Raw genomic sequence first — 22,681 nt, forward strand, 5'->3', positions numbered from 1 at the left:
CCTTTTGGGAAGCAGTTTACATGAAACAAAACCAAATAAACCAGTATGGGCATTGTATTTCCCAGTCTCCACACAGAAGGGTTGTCTATAGAGAAGAGGGTTGACAGGGTTTCGGGTGCCTTTACACCTCCTGGTCAGCACTCACCCCCACTCTAATTCTCTCACACCAGCGCCACGTGTCACTCTAACACTCCTGCACTCACTTACTATCCACGAACCCATGTGAGATATAAAAGAGATTTTATTTTTTGTTATGTAACATCATGCCATGTGTATTAAAGCTATCAGGAGGTATGTAATAGGGCAGAGGGCAAAGACTATTTCTTTTCTGCGTATATTTAATTAAATCCACTTCTGTACCCTGCAGGGAGGAGGGGATGGGATGTTACATGAGCACAAAACTAAACTGTGGGTTTTAGTGCAAAATTAGTTTCTGATGGGTCTCCTAGTTTGCTGAATTAGATTACTTAGAAAATATAGTGCATTATGGTGTAGGTTAGAATAGATGAGTGGTTCTCTCTACACCAGTTTTATTAATTTATTTTTTCTCTTACCTGCTAAAAATATAATTGTTAATGTACTTATATTTAAAATGTTGAATTATAGTGTGCTTACTCAGTTAAAAATAAATAAATAATGCAGGCTGAGCTAACCACAGTAATTACAACTCTTCCTATAGCTGCTTCATAGTCAAGCCATAATCCAGCCCTTTCACTGGAAAGCTTTTAATATGATGCAGCAGCAGGAAGTGTTTAGTTTTCATTAACAGCATTGCACACATGCACCTGTCCTCTGAAAACTGCTGTCTGCTGCGTTTGCTCTTGCAGCGTTTTATCTCCATGATTCATTGTGTCACACTTATTTTTTCTGTTTTGGGTTAGGTGGTTGAAAGTGAAACTCTCTGTCAGTTTATCTTGCATTATTTTGTATAAAACTAAGGAATACAGTGTAGTACAGTGTGACATGTAAGAGAGGGTCTACTGATTGTACATGTGTGTAAAATTGAACTAGTCCACAGATTTTTAAGCTTTCATGAAACCCTTCATCACAAAGGACGTCTTAAACTGTAAATGAATGCTTCAAATTAAGCATCACTTGATTTAACTATTTAACCATTAGTTGCAAATCCAACTATATTTTATATATAGTAGTAGTGCCTCTATTACTTGTGTTACAAATAAATTCTATATTCAGGTAATGAAAGCAGTGTGTAACTGAATGGTTACATTCATTTTTAAAATATTTTAGTTTTTCCTCTATTGATTTAGTTTTTGAACACTTGGCAGTTTTGTTAGGTGTAGATGTAATTGCTTTCTCTTCATTGTTTCTGTTGTGAGTGTGTTAATTCAGTAGGTAAGATCATGTGACCGCTCCATTTGTTCTCTCCATTGTCCTGCAGTAATCTCCGTTCTTAAGACACAAACATGTTAATTATCAGCCGCACTCCCCAGGTCACAACCTGAATGCAGACGGCTGAACAACAGATACACACACATATGCACACACTGTTTGTCAGCTGTTCACTAAGCAGAGGAGTGGACATTTCAGACCTATGTAAACAACAGTAGGATGGAGCAAGAAGGTTGGATGGGGGTAGGTGTGTGTGTGTGTGTGTGTGTGCTTCGGAGGCTCTTTATCAGTGTTAAACAGCTCTGAGTTGTGGTGCCTGTTGACCTTAACAGGTCATCACCCAGCTACAGTAATGACACACCACACAGTTTACACCAGATAACAACTAGGACAAACACATGGCCATTGTAGAAAAATAAATATCTACATGGCAGCTGAGATGTTCAGCTGAAGGATCTGGGCCTTTTCTGCAGTATTGTTGCCGTGATTTTGCATTTACTAAGCATCGGGAATATTTTTCATTACTACTGAATATTTTACAAACCAGGCAGGAGGAAAGGGGCCATTGGCCTCCCCACTCCCCAACGCCACTCGATTTGGCATTGCGGCCGGTGTGAACCCATCGCAAGACGGTCTCTAGTTTCGGTTTATGACTTAACACTTGCAAAAGCCCCCCAATTTCAACCTCATGGTGTTGCTAGATGGAAAGTCAGAGGATCACCAAAGTCAGGATGATTCATCATCTGGGGACCATGCATGTCTGTACAAAATCTGTGGACCAAAGTTGTGGCCCGACATTGACATCTCTAGAGCTTTGGCGCGAGCATGTTTAGAAATGTATGCACCCTTGATGTATGTTGTAAAGGCTTACACAATTAAATTGATTGTTTTTTAGATTGATTCTAAAGTCTATACCTGACGGCATGGTCAGCATTTGAACAGAATATACAGTACATGCGGTTATGGGGCATAAACAAACAGTAGGTAGCTGTGGTGTTCTTAAAATGGCTGCTGTTGAATTACACATCCTAACTGTGGCTATGTCACCATTGCCAGAAGCGTTTATAATCCCTGTGCGAAACTGTCTGTCTGGCTTGCTGCCTTTCAGAAGTGTGTGTACTACTGCGGGTGTCTTGCCCACTTGGGTGGGTGTGAAGTCTGAGTGTGTGTGTGTTTCTGTTGGTGTCAGTATCTTTCAGTGGGCATGAATGTGTCTGTGTGAGTCTTTGTGTGCGCCTTCTGTGTTTGTGTCCATTAAATCAACAAGAAAAGTGCTTTGCTTAATGGTTCTTAAACCTGCCGACTCACTAACCTTTTGCAGTGAGGGAGAGAGAGAGAGAGCGACATACACAGATAGAAAGAGAGGGAGATTGTGTGGGAGAGACACACAGAGAAAGGGAGAGAAAGGGAGAGATATGTAGGAAAGGAGTGAAATGTATTTCTATGAGACAAAGAATGTGAAATAATGTGTAAGCTCAATAAATAGATGTATCTGGATATGTCCAAATACAGAGACCTGTTTCCGTTAGACACAGCGTTACCATGGAAACATGCTGATGATGCAGCAGGACATACAATACGACTGAAGAATTTGAATATTTGGCCCTGAAATATATTTTTCATAGATCATCTATGAAATCAAACAGTGCTGGTAATACTGTGACATCTTTTGAGTTTTGTTTGTCTGTTCATCCAGTGACCACCACTGGTCATGTTAAGCACCCAGTTCTTCCTTTTATTCCAAACTACTAAATGTAAAATGCATCACTTCCTGTGCTGTGTTTCCGAGGCGGGTCACTGCATCATAATGTGGAGCAAGGCATAAGGGCTATAATTTCATACGGGTCTTCTCTACCCACATTCCTCCATAAAAAGCCAGTGTTTGACATGTTTCACAATGCTGCTGCTGGATGAAAACCTTGAGCTCTCAATGTGAGTTATCTTTGCTTACAACATGAAGAAGCTCTTGTTTGAGGTTTGAATGTTTTTTCAAACCTCGAAGTTTGACCCTGAAACAACATACATTTCAAAATCAAAATCACATGTTTTGTGTCCTTTCAGCATCAGCGAAAAACTATGACTTATGACGCATATCATGTCTTACAGTATGCTAACATACGTAACGACAGAATATGTTAAATTGCGTTTATACAAATGTTTTTAAGATACTCTTCTGTTTGCTTTGACAAAAAAATAAAAGTTAGATGACTAAACTGTTCTCTTTCTTTTATGTTCTCCCTCTCTCCACACAGGAAACAGTAGAATATGCCTTCCTGATCATTTTCACGATAGAGACATTTCTGAAGATTATTGCTTACGGTCTGGTCATGCACCAAAACTCCTACGTCAGAAATGGCTGGAACATGCTGGACTTTGTCATCGTCATAGTGGGGTGAGTTCATAGTAGCGCATGCATGATACGTACGCACAAACACACACAGTCATAGGCATGATTACACACAAACACAGGTAGATTATTTCTTACATACACTTTAACGATGCACGTTATCGCTCTCCCTTTCTTCCTCGTTTTCCTCTCTCCCCTCCATCAGGTTGTTCAGTGTAGTTCTGGAGATGATAACCAAAGATGCTGACTCTGGCGGCCAGTCTGGAGGCAAACCTGGGGGGTTTGATGTCAAGGCCCTCCGAGCTTTTCGCGTGCTACGACCCCTTCGCCTTGTCTCTGGAGTTCCTAGTGAGTTAACACATAGCTGCTTTTAGCTCTTAAGCAGTTTTAAGACAAGACTTGAGTTACATTCTTTGACTTGCACACACTATTTAGACCTTCAGGTTGGCATTGGGTGGAGTTATGTACCCCAACCCAACCTGGATATGAGACATCTGAAATGGGCCCAGGTCACCAAATTCTAGGTAGGCTACAAATAACAGTAATGACAACAAATGTATTCATACAGATAACAAGAGAGCAATATATCTATAGTTCTTAATGACCCTATAATTATTCTGTCACTTGTAATTCAGCATACATTAAACCTGAACTAGGGAAGTCTTCACATTGGTGGCACCGCAGGAAATGTTGCCATTTCAAAAGTCTCAGCCTTTTCCCTGACATCACAGATGACGTCATCAGTTCGGATAAGAAGTATTATAAATAGAAGGAAAAACTGATAAACCTATGAGCTGGGTTTAACCGGCTTGCTTAGATGGAATGCTCCATCCCCTACACCTTCAGAGGTGAACAACTTGAGTCGCCCCTAGAGTTTCCTCTTCTGGGGATTGCGGTTGTCGTGCAATAACAGGCGCTGGGAAGACTGTGCTCAGCTTGTTTTGGTCGCAGCCCCCCACCTCTGACGTTGTGGGTGTAGGACCCCTGCTGTGTTCCATCTTTGTAACTGGTCGCTGCACATTTTAATATCCGTTAAAACGGGGTGGAATAAATATCCGCACACTTAAATATATGCAGAGAAAACTTTATTTTTAGCTTTTGTTATCCTGCATTATCCGTTAAAACTAAAAGCAGTCATTGCAATAACATGTGATGCTTACTAATCCAACTGCTGTCCCAAATCTTTGTGGTCTGGTTTCTCATATAACGAAACTGTCCAAAGCCAATACATAATTTTATTCTGCTCTGTGTTGACTGATTTATTCATTTATTTTTTCATTGACAGTACTTATGCTACGCCTCCTTTACCATAGAGTGTTGCTGGATTTTACTTGGTTGAAAACAACTTTCAATGCAGTTTAAAAATGAAAGAATAAATCCCCCCAAATAATTGTGCAACACTGGGGCAACTCTGTAGCTCACTTGGTAGAGTGGGGCCCTATGTGCACTATGCTTTAGACATTGAGCTCCACTGACTGGCTACAGTCTGATCTAGTCTGTGGCCACACAGACTAGATCAAATTACAGTATAACAATTTTCCACTCTGCCAGGCGACTTTGTGATTGCATTTCCTGCTTAATTGTGAGATGACATTACCTATCACAGGAGTGTAATGGATTTTTGACAATTAGGAGCCTGGCATTTATAACCTTGGTGGAGGCCTAAAAAGGTGCCACCTTGTTTCTGAGACACATGAATAAAACAGAGCCATTGTTAATGTTAATAGTAAGACCTGTGCTTTCCCTACTGTGACTGGACAACATGTTTGCAGTGGAGAAGGCCTATTAGACTATAATGGGTTTAATTCGTAATCTTACACAACAAAATATTAAAACATTTCATTCTGAAATACAATATTTAAGTTAATTTCTTCCCATGTATGTATTGATAACATTAAGTCACCTGTTTTTGACTGAATACTGCTCTCTGCTGAACACAACATTCATTGCTGGTACCATATGACTGTGGCCAAAGCCTGTCATTTGTATGTCGAGCTTGCCAGACAATTGGCGTTAACGCATAAACTAAAATTAGAGTGTTAGGTCAGTGAAAAATACAGATTTCTTTGTGCTGGTATTTGCATCAGTGTATTTCAGTTCATCCACATCATCAAGCAGGTAGTGTTAGCACCAGCTAGCTGACTTTTAGCCAATAGAAACTATACTGCTGTCTCTAAATGGTGCCCTGTTTGTCCTTGCTGGGGAAAACAAAAATAGCCTGGGAGTAACAGAATGAAGCTCATACATGCATGAAGCTCAAGGATAAAACTACATTTGTTAAAACTTAGACTTACTTGGGGGGGGGGGTGGTCTAAGCCCAAGCCAATATAGTGCAAATGTTGGAAATGGGAACAAGATGTTGAATAATGTTTTGTACACCATCCATTCTATGGCCAACAGTAATGCTGTTTGATTGCTCCTTTGACTGTGGCTAACCGCTGTAATATTACCTTAAATATTTGAAAAGGAAAAGGAAACTTTCCTTCCTGCAAAGAAAAGATCAGGAGTTACAGCTTCCTTCACTATTCCTGTCCAGCTCATATTTGACCTTCCATGAAGTTGCCCTAATGTGTCTGCATTCTTTGAGTTGCCATAGCAATGTATTGTCCACATGGTCTCAGGGAGGAAAGGACCCTCGGGAAAGATGAACTGAGCTTCAACGACATTTTCAGTTCTAATCTAGTTTAACATTTGTCTCTGTAGGATGGTATGTGCAGTTTAATTAAGCTGTGATATTTCGGCTTGTTTGCTAATGCCATAGAGGCCGGTTTGCTGGCTTTTATTTCTATTCGGTGATATCATGAGGCTTTGAGAAATACAGATAATGCCATGCCTTTACAACAACGGATAGCTTTGTGTGTGTATGTCGCTGTTTGCTTTTCTGTGCATATAATTTTGTCCAAACAATTGACTGAGAAAATAATCAGTAATGATTATATAATTGTAAGTTGCTGTCAGTTTCTGGAGTTGGAGGGGAGAATGGCTAACTAGGCTAATGACTGTTTTTTGCTAAACAAACTAGATGAACCATTCTGGTCTTTTTGTTTCGGATAATGGTATTCTTCCTCTGCTCTAATGTACATAACATATATATTTTGATTAAGATTACTTTTTAGAGTTTTATTCTGCGTCGAGCGTATGTCTGTTCTTGCTGACATAAACACATATTCAAGTTTTGTTAATTAATTAAAGTAAGGAACAAATATACTGTTGCTGCTTTTCTCATGAATGGCAACTCAAATTTGAGAATTCCTGGATACACAGCACATTTATATTTCTGTCATGTGTTCCCTTTGCAGGTTTACAGGTGGTTTTAAACTCCATTATTAAAGCCATGGTTCCCCTGCTTCACATCGCTCTGCTGGTCCTCTTTGTCATTATCATCTACGCCATCATCGGCCTGGAGCTCTTCATTGGCAAAATGCATGCAACATGCTACGTGATACAAACAGGTATGGTAGTGCTTAGCAGTTTTCTTTGATTTTGGTATCATTTTGTTGTGTCAGATTTTACAACACATTTTCCCACATCCAACCTACAGTATGAACAGGAGTATAAATCTCATCTATACAGGATTTAATCCCTGTCAATGAATGGATACATGTTCCTAGTATGTGAATGGTGGCAAGCTGCAGAAAACAGGACAGAGCAACAGATGGGTGGATTAAATCCAGTGATTAGATGACTAATATCTGACTATTATGTAAACAAGCTTGACTTTTACTCTAGCATTGCTTCAAACTAGGGCTTTCACAATATCAGACTTTTCACAACATGATTATCATGGCCAAAAGAATTCACGATAATGAAAGTATTGAACATTTGAAAAAAAATAATGCAATTTTTTTCTTTACGCAGTGCGTTTTATCTCTTTTTTGGCAAATGAATTACACTCAAAATGTTAAGTGTAGGTAGGTGGGGAGAGTTTGTAACCATAACTGTACCAAAGCTTCATACATGCCAGAATTATTGAAGAGTAAGGATAAATTGATTGAAGCATGTACATACTATACATACACACGAGTGTGGCTGTTTAAATAACAGAGATTTGTCGGCTATATAGAAATACGACAGCAGTTTTTATGGAGTATCACTTTCTGTTTCCCCCTCTCTCATACACACCTTTCTCATAATCTCCCCCTCTTTCTCGCTTTGATCTGTTTTGATGTTTTTGCTTGTGGACGTCAGGAGAAGCATTCTAGACTTAAATTGAGAGTTCATGACTGAGCGAGATAGAAGCTCCCTTTCATCCCCCCTTGCTCATGTCTGCTCTCTTTGCTGTGAGCAAGGCACTTACTGTTGCTTGTGGTCCTCATACGTGTGGATGGAGGGAGATGTGTCCACTACAAAACAATGGGATCTGTGTGTAAAAGCGTGCTTGGTGTATATCTTAACAAGGAGGGGAAGTTTAACATGTTGTGGGCTCATTGTCTATGCATGTGTGTCTGTAATGGTTGTATAATGATTGCATGATGACAGAACATTTAGTAATGAAATGTAACCTAGAGGATTTTATTAAGGGATACATGAAGTGCCGATCTCTGTGGTCTGGTCTGACTGTGATTAGCTTAAATAACTGTGTTTTATTCTCTTCTTATAGAGTAAGCATTTAAATTATGACGATCATGATTAATTTCGGAAGCTTTTTTAAGAAAAATCAAAGGAAAATGCTCTTAGATAAACGGAGCAGGAGAAAAGAAAAGCGCAATTATGAAAAAGGAATACAGTCAAAAGAATTAAATGGTAGTAGGAGGCTAAGACAATGTAGATGATAACCAGTCAAAGGATATGATCAAATAGTATGATTAAGACCAGTTTTATAATGACAGTGCTGTAAAACAATTTCAGTAAAAAGTGAGATTTAAGAATATAAAAAGCTGTCATTTAAACAGAAGGCTTCGTTCTTTTTTCTTTATCCTCTATTATGCGCCAGCTAAAATTCTGTGGATTTGTTGATTCATCTGTCTCTTTGCCCCCAGGTGCCCTCGCAGAAGAAGAGGCCACGCCATGTGCGGTTTCAGGGCACGGCCGCCATTGCCTCCTCAATGGTACGACTTGCAGAGAGGACTGGCAAGGCCCCAACAACGGCATCACCAACTTCGACAATTTTTTGTTTGCCATGCTTACTGTGTTCCAGTGCATCACCATGGAGGGCTGGACCGACGTTCTCTACTGGGTAATCTGCTACTCTGCATCAAAAAGCCCAATTGGGGCCATACTTTTAATTTATTAACCCATGTGTGTCACTTTTGAGATCTTTGATTTTGACAAAACCTTGTAAAATACTTTGTTACTACTTCCGTTTGTGTTTAAAACTATGTCGATGTCATCTTGGCCATTTTTAAGGTTAAAGATGAAAACAAGGTGACTTATTTTTCATAACTACTCCGTATAGAACTGCTTTATTTGTTAGAAAGCAATTCAAAAGTTTCCTTACTTTGAATTATATAAAACGTTATATTTTAACTGATGGTAGTATTCCAAATTTATTGAAGTTATGAAAAATGTGACATGATGAAAGTAATGTGCATTGATTAGGCAAGTTTATTTGTACTGCACCTTTCAACAACAACAAGTGTTTTAAATAATACATTACCATTTCATTATTATTTGTAATTTGTTATGCAGCATCGATAATCTTAAGATGATATACAAAAAGTGTTGTGTCATACAGTACACAATCACAATAATGATGTCTGAAGATAAATTACAAGGTTTAACTGAAAATCTGCGGGCTACAAGAAACAACTCATTGAGGCCCTCAATATACAACATCTCAAATGTCATTCGGTTTCTCTCTCATACAATATTCAAGCTCATATATGATTTTTTTCTTTTTTACAAAGCAATCCTCATTGAGAGCTATAGCCTGAGCCTGAACCATCACGCTTCTTTTAGTTGATGACAAGTATTTAAAAAAAAAAGGCAGGCTCACTTCAAAACCCTCAGCTTCTCATTAGCAAAAATCAACAACAGCTTTTAATTAGCCAAAAACACTCAGCATTGAAGCCCAACTCAGGATGAGTTTTAATCAGAATCCACCCCCATCCTTTTATTGATGGAGACCCTCATCTATGAAATAATGAACCTCTGTGTGTCGTCCTCTCTCTCTCCCTCACAGACTCTTTACTTTTGTATGTGTTACCATGGTAATCCCATGCAAATACTTCTGTCAAAGTGCTGAAAGAAGGAGACAAACCTTAAAGAAGGATATAGATAGATAGATAGATAGATAGATAGATAGATAGATAGACAGACCTCTGACTGTTTCTACAGAAATCTATTCAATATCTTGGCTGTAATGTGCTGTTGCTGGAGGCAGAGTCGAAGCATTGAGTTGTCTCTTCCTTACTAGCTGGTGTGGTTTTTTTTTCAGGAGTAATATGAGTTTTTAAGTAGATTTGCATGAATGCATGTATGGGATGAAGAAAAGTTAAGTGTCAAGTGTGTAGAGCTTTTTCAGAATGTGTAAAAAGCCAGTGTGTGGTTATAAATGGACAAACTTCAACTATCAACTTTCTCTTTGCCAAACAGCTTGATTATAATGCACTTTAGCTCTGTAGTGAGGTCATTTACCACATCCTCTACTAAAAGATAAGTCATCCTCTAATGTCTAATACGTCCTCCACTCATTACTAACCCAGTTGTCTCTCATGTGGTGCCCTCTAGTGGTCACAGTTCCTGCTCCAATGTTAGTTGTGGCTCTCTGTAGAGCTTTTTCCCTCTTTGAACTGCCTCCAGTATTACTTACATTTAAAGTACTGGAGTCATGGCTCCCTTGAGCTTAGCAAGATGTAAAAAAAAAAAAAGTAAATGAAGAAAATCGACACAATTATACTAAAGGCAGGACATGTGATTACTTATTCAAAATATAATTTTTAAGGCTGTGCCTGAAAGTACCTGGAGCATTCAGAAGCTATACATACTATCTACAATATGTGTGGTTTATAAAGGTGCAGGTCAGTTGAGGTGTATTTTCTACTGGCACAAACAAAAACAAAAATAGCAGTCACGCACCATCATCCATGTCCATTAGCCAGTCATTTTTACTTGAATGGCTGCAACACTAAAGCAACTGTCAATCTAAAACATTTTGGGGAATTACACTGGTCCTTGTAAGTAAATGTATGAGATATTTGTCTTTTCATGAGTTGTTTGTGAGTATCTTTGGGTTTCCTAGAGCAAAGTAGTTCAATTCACTACGACAAGTTTTATGAAACAGTAAAGAATTGTATGCAATTTTACAATAAATAAAAAAAACATAAAAAATGAAGAAAATATATGCACAATTATGAACCAAAACATATAAACCGTGTCTACTATTTCTCCTTCTCTACTTGTGTTTCTATTTAGATGAATGATGCAATGGGCTTTGAGCTGCCCTGGGTCTACTTTGTCAGTCTGGTCATCTTTGGATCCTTCTTTGTTCTCAACTTGGTTTTGGGTGTGTTGAGCGGGTAGGTTTTGAGGGTGCTTTTGTTTGTTTTGTGCTGTGCTCTTGACAAGATGTTGTGGGTTTTTTTCCCTTTTAAGTAACAAATAGCTTTTAAGGCTTGTTTTGATGTGCTAAACTCCACAAATTGATTTCAAACACTAAGAATATGTTCAGACACTATAGGAAATGGTTAAATATGTTATAATTTAAAAAATATAAGTAGCCATATGATTATCAGTTCTGTGAACCTGAACAGGATAAGCAGGTTTAGAAAATGGACAGATTTCTTGTTTGGTGTTTGTTCTGATCCAGTACAGTATTATCTGAATTAGGTTTTACAATCATTATGCTCTGCCCTGTCCAGAGAGTTTTCCAAAGAGCGAGAGAAGGCCAAGGCTCGTGGAGATTTCCAGAAGCTGCGTGAGAAGCAACAGTTAGAGGAAGACCTGAAAGGCTACCTGGACTGGATCACCCAGGCTGAGGACATCGACCCCGAGAACGAGGAGGAGGGGGACGAGGAGGGAAAGCGTAACCGTAAGTTTCCTGAATTTGATACATTTTGTCACTCTATCTGTGTCCAAAGCAGAGAAATGAAGAATGCAAACAGAACTGTGAGTTGAGCCGAGCCTTAAGCTCTTCTGCCTTTAAATAATGTTGCATGTCTCTTTGTCTCATTGATAGTGAAAGAAGGCAGGTGAGGAGGGCAAACCATTACTCCTCCGTCTGTTGTTGTTCCACTCGGACAAGCTCACTGATGCTTTGCCTTTCATGTATCATAAAGGAAATGTTCTATGTATCTGGGACAAATTGCTCTGGCTTTGCTAATAACACATGACTTTTTCCCACAATTAGATGTTTTAAGCATGTGGAGAGTGGCCAAATAAAACTCACGCTGACAGGTTGCACTTAGAAATGACAAACAACCTCAATCAAGTCTTATAATCAGTACAAAGGGATGGTATCACATGTTGCAGATTGTAAACAAAACACATGAATGTCAGCATACAAAGATGCATTCAATAAAATGTATCTTTCTCCAGGTTGTGCAGTTAGGTAAAACAGGCCATTTCTACAATAAGGAATCCAGCAAAACAAAATGAGACATTCACCACCTAAAAAAATTCACCTTTCTCTTCTGGCAATATGAGTTGAGCGAAGCAAACATAATACTGTACTTTGTGTTGTTTTCTGCTATTTTACACTACCTTTCTATTTTGTGTTACCTTAATTAATTAGGTCAAGATTAGAAATATATTCTTCCTGTTGTTCCTTCTGTTTGCCTCCTGAAAATCGATCAAAGTGCTGCAGAATCGGTCTGTAGATGCTCATGATTATCTCTTGATGAGTGCAGACGTAAACTCTCTGCCAGTTAGGGCAGTTGTGACCCCCTTTTTGTTGAACCACCAACCATATGTGCTGCTCACTTTCCTGCATTAGTGCTACTGGATTCTAAAAGGAAAACTTCTCTTCGGGATGGCGCAACAGTGCTGTGAAGTATGCGAGTGAAAACTGTGACATCAGCCATGGTGGCGACTTCTGAGGCAGCACAAAGAAAGTGGGCGACAGCAGTGCCGTGATTTTCGGTCTATTCTATGGTGTGGCCTTGTGTGTGCTGTTGCCATGACAACGCAGCGGTAACTGTGGACATTTGGGTGTGTGTGTGTGTGTGTGTGTGTGTGTGTGTGTGTGTGTGTGTGTTTGTATGAGAGAGAAATATTGCTTATTCTGATCTGGAAGAGGCTTATTGTGGGAACAGAATGTTTGCACCCTGTTTGGTTTTCCGGTGAGAAAACATCTAATACAGAATTAACTATATAATACATAAAATAACTATAATCTATTTGACCTGTGACTGGTACAGTAAATTGAAGGTGGTTGCTGCAGACAAGTTCTTTGTGTTTACAGCTGAAATGAGGATTGACTTAAGTAATTTAATTAAATGATTGATATTGAATGATTGAGCTGTGGGTGGTTGTATGAAGCATCATAACAGATTCTTGAAAAATGCAGTTATGAAAAATCGCAACATGTCTTCAAGTTCTCTCTTTGTTGTTCACCTTTAATCATAGTATGTTTTCTCCTTATATAAGGCCATGCATGTCATTCCTTAATCCTACAATTGTTAAACTACATTTACATTAATAACTTGAAAGGTTAGGTTAAGGATTCAGTAGAGTGCTGACCTCAGCCAGGTGTGTTTGCCACGCCCACAGCTGTATAGTTAGATTGTGTTTGGGACCACCTTCCTGGTGCACTGTGCGAGTGCAAAAGAGTGCTGCCATGCAGTTCTCTCTATAAATTTCCTTGTCACCCATCACTTACATAAAAGACAGAATGATGAAGGAAAGTGGATAATTTACACAGCTGCCTTTTAAGATGATCAGTACTCCTAATGCTTGATGTATCCAATTCTCAAGGACATCCTTAAAAACTTGCTAAAAAATATAGAAAAACTTGCCTGATACAATCATGATCCTCAGAAGAACTTTTTCTAGCATTGTTTCTCTCTTTAAGTCTGTGTCTAGGTTAGCAGGTGCTGAAATTACTTACACATTAATCTCTTACCTCACTGTCATTGACAGTTTCATACTGATTGATGTGTTTGCTCACAGGTCAATAATTTCCTTTCTTATCACAAATATATTTTGTTCAATAGGATGGGGGCTAACGGCTTGAGGCTACATTAGCAGCTACTAACATAATACACTTGACTCTCAGACCAAATTGTTGGCAGTAGAGTTGCATTGTGGGTAATGTGGGTGGCAGGTTTTTCACACTGCTACAGTGCCTTCAAACCTTTTACAGTGCGGTCAGGGCATATGTACCTGTCAGTTTTTACATCCTCCAGTAATTGCCCTGCTTCTACCTCTACTGCTCTTGTTGTAGACACCCAAGACAACACACTAACGTTCTTCTCCTGCAGTGACTGTGTGCCTTGTAAAAAAACGTCTGTAGATTATTACTAACAGTAGTTTTTTTCCCTCTTTCTCCCTTTTCATCCTTTTGTATCTTCATATCTTCTCTTCTTGGGAGCAGCTGTTCTATTCTCTGCTTTCAATCTTATGTTTTCTTTCTGAAGTTCTGTTTACTGCTAATCCTTTCCAGTCTAATATTGTATTCATTGTTACTCTGTCCAGAATTTAGAGGGTTAAAATGATGCCCAACCGAGGGGATTTATGAGGCAGATATAGTATGGTTGGTTTTTAAAGAATTGCGACCAAGATATATGTAGTGAGTGGAACATTTTACAGTCAGCACTCTCAGGTGGACAATGTATTGTCGACTCTGTTTCAAAACTACTTCACTTTCTTGTATTTTATCGGCTGACATAAATGCCAATACCGGTATATCTGCATTAAGCTAATGTATATGAGCCTGGCTGATATTAAGTACTATTAAACAACTATTCTCTACTACATACTACTATCATCTTTCAGTTAGCAAGTATCCTGTCTAAACTGTGCTGTGAGTTTATAGGCTAATGTCAGGACTTAATTATTGTAAATACCCCAAAAATAGTTCCTTTACTGCATTGTCTCTTTAACCTTTCTCTCTCCTGTTATATGTCAATCCCCTTCCTGTTAGCAGTGAATGATTTACTATAGTAGGACAAGATAGTCTTTTATGGCTAGAGGATATTACTGTGTCCTGTACACTTGTTTGGTAGCTTTTCCTGGACATGGTAGCTGTGTCTGTGCTGTAGTTTGTATTGCAGCTGTCTCTCTTGTTCTGCCGCGTACTGACTCACTGCTTCCTCTGCTGTCTGGCTGTGTGAACTGCATGTTGGTAACGCCAAGGGGTCACGCTGGCTGACCTCACTGAGAAGAAGAAAGGAAAGTTTGGCTGGTTCACTCAGTCCACAGAGACACAGGGTAAATGCGTTTGTGTACGCGTGAGTGTCTGGGCATGTTCATAAGGGACAGTTCATCTTTGTCCTGGAGGGCGCCTCTGCTTGCATGTGCTTTGCTTTATGCTTTTGTTTGTGCTTTTGTGTTTGCAAACCCTTTGTCAATGTCAATGTCTAATCCTTACCATCCTCATCTTAAGCAAATCCATTTCATGGAGCACATGCACCTAATTATCAATACCTCCTTTAAACTTCAAATCAATACCTCCTTTTTAAATTTTCAGGAACGATAACGCGTATGTTCCAAATAACATGCTCACACAAGATAGATTGACACTCATCTTGAACATGATATGAATTTGTGTAATGTTTAGCATTAGCACTATCAAGTGGTAAAAGATACAGAAAAAGGTTTTTCAAACAAAATTTGAATGTACTTCTCTGTTGCGACATAAATGGGAGTCCTAATATAAAAAACTATGACTTTGAATGAATATCTTTCTCTAAGTCTAAAAATGCACATTTTGTGTGAAATTAGATGTTTCCAGAGGACTTCCTAACCTTTTTAAACTATATTTATTTTAGTATCAGTTTGAATATTGCATCCTGAAAAACTTTCTCATGTATAGTAAAACATAATAATTTTTTCCATTAATCTCTTTTTAACTATATTTTGGGCCGGAAATAAAGATAATTGTCAAAGTATTTCTGTACAGATCTCTCTTCCAATCACCATCATTTTCCTTTCATTTGTCATTTATAAAAAAATACATTTTATGCATGTACAGTATATATGATTTTCAATATACTGTATGCTGTAACCCTGTGACTATGTAACTAATACTTGTTGCAGCATACAGACCTGGACCAAATAGTCTGATCAAATATATCAAATGGATAATGCAGTCAGTACTGAAAAGATTCAACATTCAACAATTAAACTATTTAATATGAGTACAAATATTTATATTTTTGATGTTTCCACTCGATGAATGCTTTAAAGAAATTACAAGAATTATTTACAAAGTCCAATTTGACTCAGGTCTAGCAGCATGTGCTCACTGTGACTTGATCTACGCAGGAACCTTAGAATTCATCATTTTTGGATATCATTAGATACTCTTTCTTTGAGAACGACAATATTCTGTAAATTAGGAAACCCTGGCTGAATTAGCTTTTATTAAAGCCAAACTCTGAGGAGTCACCCAGCATTTTCTATTTACACCTGCATTTTTTGTTTTCCGGTGGTTTGGCTTGACCTATGAATATTTCTTCAGCAGTTTATAGTGAAGGCTTACAAGAACTGCTTATTTTTCAGTTGAGTCTTATAATAGTTTCAGTCTAATATAATTCTACCAAGCCAAACCAAAAATGCATGCGTGTCAATAGGAAAATCTAGTAGAATTTGAATTTTACTGGGGAAACCTGTTTCCTTCAGGGCACAGTTTTTATGTCCGAAACCTCTTTGTTTCCTTGGCACCTCATAGTCTCACGTTACTTTTTCTTGTCTATGTGTGTGTGTGTGTACCACAGCGAGCATGCCCAGTGAGACAGAGTCGGCAAACACAGAGAATCACAACGGAGAGGAAAACAAATCACCCTGCTGTGGGCCGCTATGGTGAGTGTGACATACGGTGTTATTGCTATGGTGAGCCAATAAAAAGAGGTTAATAAAGGACGGTCGATAGACACAATGGCTATTGTACATATTACAAATGTGACTCAAATACAGAGTGCACGATTACAGATGTTGTTGCCCTTTTATTTCAAGTTGCCTCATCTTTTATCCTCCACAGTCAAAAAATTACTAAGTCAAAGTGCAGGTTAGTACCTTGGTTCTGTATAACACTGCACGGTTGATGCCTTCTTAATTCATTTATTTGATTCAACTCATCTTGCATGACTCATTCTTACCTCGTATTTGAATTGCTCAGATCCCCAATGTTTTCATCTAATTTATTGCGATTGATCCGACATCTGTCATGTTTTATATCTGACCAATCAATCTTTATCCTGATGTTGCTGCAGTTTCATAATTGTGTTTTTCCCCTCCACCCAGTCCTCTTTTAACTCATGTTTTACAGTGATATTGTGCTTTCATGTTATTTCATGTATAACTGTATATGTGAGAAAATATAATCAAATACATACACAAGAAGTCCAAAGTCAGAAGAGTTAACTCCAAAATTGGTTAGATTCAATGTAATTCTCGACTAAAGAAACACAAGTTTTTATTGTGGCTGATTAAGTCGTATTTTTGAAGTGAACTCTTCTAAATTTGGCCGTACATATCCTGACCATTGATCTTAAAGTGGAACTTTTTGTCTATCAGTCGTCAGTCGCGACGGTGGAACCGTTTCTGCCGCAGAAAGTGTCGAGCAGCTGTGAAGTCTGTGACATTTTATTGGCTGGTCATCATCCTGGTGTTCCTCAACACACTCACCATTGCCTCTGAGCACTACAACCAGCCGGACTGGCTGACCAAAGTACAGGGTATCTTTTTTTTTGCTCTATTCTGTTCTATTCAGGTTTTGTAAAAACATGTATTCCCATCAGTTTTCTTGACTTTGTTCAACTATGACATGTTTGAGGATTTGTTGTTAAAGTAAGTCCTCTTCTCTCCAGACGTAGCCAACAAAGTTCTCCTGGCGATGTTCACCTTGGAGATGCTAGTGAAGATGTACAGTTTGGGGCTGCAGGCATACTTTGTGTCGCTGTTTAACCGCTTTGACTGTTTCGTGGTGTGCGGAGGCATCGTAGAGACCATCCTGGTGGAGCTGGCCATCATGTCCCCACTGGGCATCTCTGTTTTCCGTTGCGTACGACTCCTCAGGATCTTTAAGGTTACACGGTGAGCAAAAGAGCATCAAAAAAGACAACAGCCAAGTCAATACAGCACGTACATCACACCTGATGCAGGAGACTGTGGTCTTCATGCCTTGTCTAACTAATATTATAATTTTTATATGTTCCCCTCATTACCTTCACACCTTGTGTTTGGCATTCTGTGTGTCTATCCTTCCTCTAACTTGTTTTATATTTCTTCTCCTCCAGTCATTGGGCGTCTCTTAGTAACCTGGTGGCCTCTCTGCTCAACTCCATGAAGTCCATCGCCTCCCTGTTGCTGCTGCTCTTCCTCTTCATCATTATTTTCTCCCTGCTTGGCATGCAGCTTTTTGGGGGCAAGTTCAACTTTGATGAAACTGTGACCAAAAGGAGCACGTTTGATAACTTCCCTCAGGCCCTGCTCACTGTGTTCCAGGTACGATTTGCAAGAATTATGACAGTGACTGAGAAGCTTTGTCAGGATTCACATTATTGTCTATCTGGCGTTGTAAATTGTCACGCTCCCTTTGTATATTGTGCTTGCCAGATCTTGACAGGAGAAGACTGGAACACGGTGATGTATGATGGTATCATGGCGTACGGCGGTCCGGCTTCCTCTGGAATGGTGGTCTGCATTTACTTCATCATCCTCTTCATCTGTGGAAACTGTATCCTTCTGGGCACAAACACACACGTACACACACACACACACACACACACACACACACACACACACACACACACACACACACTCACACATTTCCACGGTTGCTTGTGTGGAAAAGTGTCTCCATATTCTTAAAGCCCAGGTGCGTCTTTCATGTTGCTCAGTGTTTTCTCCTCAAGTCACATGACCAGACATCCTGCTAAACGTCTTCTTGGCCATCGCCGTTGACAACCTGGCAGATGCGGAGAGCCTCAACACGGCACAGAAGGAGGAAGAGGAGGCCAAGAAGAGGAAGAATAGTGCCAAGTACAGCTTAGAACACCTAAATAATTCACATTTTAGTTTCTGTTCCCATTTTCTGTCTGATCGTTTGTGTAGACAGTTGTCACATTTGTTACAAGCACTTTCTGTTGGCAGAAAAAAAATAGCCTTCTGCTTTGTTACTTACTCCATGTTTGATCTGTCCCTAACAGGGATACAAGCACTGATAAGAAGAGAGTTGAAATAATAGATGTCAAGGATGGAGAGACCAAGGTAAAAGACAGAAATTAGCTTTATATGTTCACAACAGACTGTCTTAAAGTGTTTATCTATATAGTTTTCTTCTTAGTAATTGTACAGTTATATGATGCTAAACCTGATCCCTGTGTGTAGGTGCCAGCCGAGGTCTTGCTGGAGGAAGACAAGGAGTCATATCCTGCCGTCGACTCTCCAGGTAAAAGTGACACGTGTCTTGATTTAGGAAAGGGTTTAATCCATCAATTCATCCAATTTCATGGTGTTGTGATTGACTATAGGTTTGAACAATGACAAAAATCAGAGGTAGAGGTCTCTAGTGTTATTTCACCACCAACAGTCAAGTTGAGTTAAAATTGTGGCACAAATTTCAGCTTTTCCTACTGACAAGATGCAGCGAGGTTGAAGGCTATAAGTGCCTGCGGTACCTAGAACAGCTTTATTTAACATAAATCAATTCTTAATTGATTCTGAGGGAGATCTCACATACCAAGACAATGACATACACTGAATTTGGTTTATTCAGTAATGAAACTACAAATACAACTGAAGGACTGTTTTCATATGAAGAGGGATTGGAAATAACTACAGTTTTGTTCCTAGCTTGTGATGATGACGACGATAAAGGCGTTCTCCCCGAAGTCCCGTTAGGGCCCCGCCCTACGAGGCTGTCTGAACTCACCATCAAAGAAAAGACTCCGCCCATCCCGGTGGGCAGCGCCTTCTTCATCTTCAGCAGCACTAACCCGTGAGTCTCGGACACACTTTTTGCTGATATGGACTCGGAGGCACAGGAACCAGTCTACCTGCTCAGTGTGACAGAAATAACAGAAACAACTCAGTAATAGCAGAGACAAGAAGCTAAAACCAAAGATGTGTCACAAAACCAGCCTTGCTGTTACACTCACTGTGCATAATCTGTCTCTGTGTGTCTTTCTGTCTCCATATCTCCTTCTTCGGTTTTCTCTCTGCTTTAGGTTTCGTGTGTGCTGCCATAAGCTGATCAACCATCAGATCTTCACCAACCTAATCCTGGTCTTCATCATGCTCAGCTCCATCTCTCTGGCTGCTGAGGACCCAATACGCAACTTCTCCGCTCGCAATATCGTACGTGGACAACCACTAGGACCGTAGTCTTTGACTGTTCCAAAAGGCTACCCCACATTACGGTCATTTATCAGACGCTTTTATCCAAAGCGACTTACAATTCAGTATCTATCTACACCGTAGACACAGCTACGGGAGACATTCTGGGGTTAAGTGTCTTGCTCAAGGACACATTGACACGAGACTAGTAGAGCAGGAGCCGGGGATCAAACCGCCAACCCTCTGATTGAAAGGCGGCCCTGCTCTCCATTTAGCCACAGTCACCCCACCCCACGTTTATCATATTTGGAGAGTTTGTCTCTCTGTAGCTGACAATACAAGTTTTTCACAGCACACATTTCGACATGCCACAGTAAGAAAAGCACAGGAGCAAAAAAATGAAATAATCCTGAGTGCTGGTGTTGTGCATTCTGTCATAATATCATGGCTAATTGAGACAGATCCATCTCTAATGTTATCAGTAACACTTGTCTTGTCAAAGTGCCTGCTGTGAAAAAAAGGCCTATGGAAGCATGATTTGGCGAATGACATTCAGATAACATGACATTTCACACATGGGCAGAATTGAAAGTTAGTTATATTAACAGACACATGTGACCAACAGTAATTGTCTAGGTATGATTATTTATTTTATACTGCATCAGAATATTGCCTTGTGCAGCTTTAATGTACCAGCAGTTATTCTCATCAGTGTTACTCTTACTGAGTGTGTATATATATATATATGTATATATATATATATATATATATATATATATATATATATATATATATATACGTATATATATACGTATATATATATATATATATATATATATATATATATGTATATATATATGTATATATATATATATATATATATATATATATATATATATACACATACATACACACTCACTGGATCTTATTGTGCTGTTATCTTGGAATGACTTGACGACTTGAACTTGTGCATTGCCTCTTGCAGATACTCGGTTATTTTGACTATGCTTTCACCGCAATCTTTACTGTTGAGATCCTGTTGAAGGTAAATGCCCTTTGTTGTTGTGCTGTGCTGGGTAGAGCTTCAGTAACCCTGCGTGCTTATGTCACTCTGATTGCCTCCTCAGATCCTAGGCTATGCAGACTATGTCTTCACTAGTATGTTTACATTTGAGATCCTTATTAAGGTAAACAAGAAAAACTGTTGCGCTGCCTCTGCAACAACCCATCACTTCCAAGCTCACTGCACGCGTTCTCCTCATTCCCCTCATTTCTGTCTCCATCATTTTTGGTTGAAATGATCGCCTGTTTGTCTTGTTGTCATGGCGCCAGTCCGTTAACGTGATGATCATGAGTTTTTTTGTCTGTCAGTCACTTTTCCATCATGGTGCACTTCCCTTTTTTTTTTTTTTATCCTCGGCCAGTTTATGGATCAGTGCCTCTCCACATTACAACTACTTGTTTGGCTCAAATGTTACAGTCAGTTCTGTTCTTTTTTAACTTTCTGAAGATTAAAAAAAATATGCTTGATTGGCACTTTGACTGGTGACATTTTTAAACCTTTCACCAACCATTATCATTTTCTGACACTTTTTGAATCTTTGTTAATATATCCCCATATTTTGAACAACAAACATGTTTTTAATTAGAATTATGTTTGTTGGTTTTAAAATATTCTGGACTTGAACTGACATCAAGCTTTATATCCCTCTGCCTGATTGCATACTGTACACACAGCTGTGCCCCCTTTTTTCATGTCTTTTTTGACTAATGCACTCTCAAATATTGTGTTTGAACAAATCCACATTTTTTATTTTTTATTTTTGCTGTTAGAATTAAATCCTCTGCCTTACCCTTTTGCTCACTGCATGCCTGTACCAGGTGAATCTCATGTATTATGGTTTAAGCCTAAAATTCAATCAGGATAGGATTAAAGGCCCTGTCGCTCGCTTAATCTGCACCGGAAATGAGTGTAGTAGCTTTTGAATAATGTTCTCTGTGTCTTGTGTGACCATTTGCATCATATATGATCTGTGCATGTGTGTAGTACTGCACATGTATGTGCCTCTGATTTGAAGTGCTTATAAGTGTTCATGAGTGTGAATCCAGGCTCATCATATCAATTTATTATTTTTTGTTGCAACATTTTTAAATATTGAACCAAACATATAAGAAATATTGCTTAAAACTGTTGTCACTTATATTAGAAGTTATTATGTGTATTTTATATATATATATATATATATATATATATATATATATATATATATATATATATATATATATATATATATATATATATATAATATAAGAAGTTATTATGTGTATTATATATATATATATATAATATTATGTGTGCTTGCCCTAAGTGACATCATTATTATGTAACATAACAGCTCAATTTCAATGCAGGACCATCAACTGAGAAACTGCAGATGAAATTACATTGTACACTGTTGTCATGAAGACCCATGATTGAAATGCAAATTCAATGTGACTGTAAGGCAATATAAAATGAAGAAAATGCAACATTCAACAAATCTTGGTTCTGACAACATGTTCTTTTAAAAATTGACACTGTAAATAGTAACAAATCATTTAAATAGT

At 38.7% G+C, this 22,681-nt stretch overlaps 1 protein-coding gene across 8 annotated transcripts in view; it reads left to right on the forward strand.

Moving 5' to 3' along the window:
* cacna1db (calcium channel, voltage-dependent, L type, alpha 1D subunit, b) overlaps positions 1–22,681 on the forward strand; it is a 75,746-nt gene that overhangs the window by 30,813 nt on the left and 22,252 nt on the right. For 5 of the 8 annotated variants that reach the window (XM_068733681.1, XM_068733682.1, XM_068733683.1 and 2 more), the window contains exons 4-22: positions 3,603–3,742; positions 3,903–4,045; positions 6,997–7,149; positions 8,677–8,873; positions 11,051–11,154; positions 11,497–11,666; positions 14,930–15,004; positions 16,513–16,597; positions 16,776–16,802; positions 17,312–17,472; positions 17,605–17,830; positions 18,034–18,241; positions 18,353–18,473; positions 18,664–18,778; positions 18,946–19,006; positions 19,127–19,187; positions 19,592–19,736; positions 19,966–20,095; positions 21,202–21,261. In XM_068733681.1, coding sequence (XP_068589782.1) covers positions 3,603–3,742; positions 3,903–4,045; positions 6,997–7,149; positions 8,677–8,873; positions 11,051–11,154; positions 11,497–11,666; positions 14,930–15,004; positions 16,513–16,597; positions 16,776–16,802; positions 17,312–17,472; positions 17,605–17,830; positions 18,034–18,241; positions 18,353–18,473; positions 18,664–18,778; positions 18,946–19,006; positions 19,127–19,187; positions 19,592–19,736; positions 19,966–20,095; positions 21,202–21,261 — 2,382 coding nt within the window. The remainder of the gene's footprint in view (positions 1–3,602; positions 3,743–3,902; positions 4,046–6,996; positions 7,150–8,676; positions 8,874–11,050; positions 11,155–11,496; positions 11,667–14,929; positions 15,005–16,512; positions 16,598–16,775; positions 16,803–17,311; positions 17,473–17,604; positions 17,831–18,033; positions 18,242–18,352; positions 18,474–18,663; positions 18,779–18,945; positions 19,007–19,126; positions 19,188–19,591; positions 19,737–19,965; positions 20,096–21,201; positions 21,262–22,681) is intronic. The other 3 variants (XM_068733684.1, XM_068733686.1, XM_068733687.1) reach the window with 3 other exon arrangements.

The sequence above is a fragment of the Cebidichthys violaceus genome, unplaced genomic scaffold (genome assembly GCF_023349555.1).
Source record: "Cebidichthys violaceus isolate CVI_PGR_0920_01 unplaced genomic scaffold, fCebVio1.0.p SCAF_6, whole genome shotgun sequence".
NCBI lineage: Eukaryota > Metazoa > Chordata > Actinopteri > Perciformes > Stichaeidae > Cebidichthys > Cebidichthys violaceus.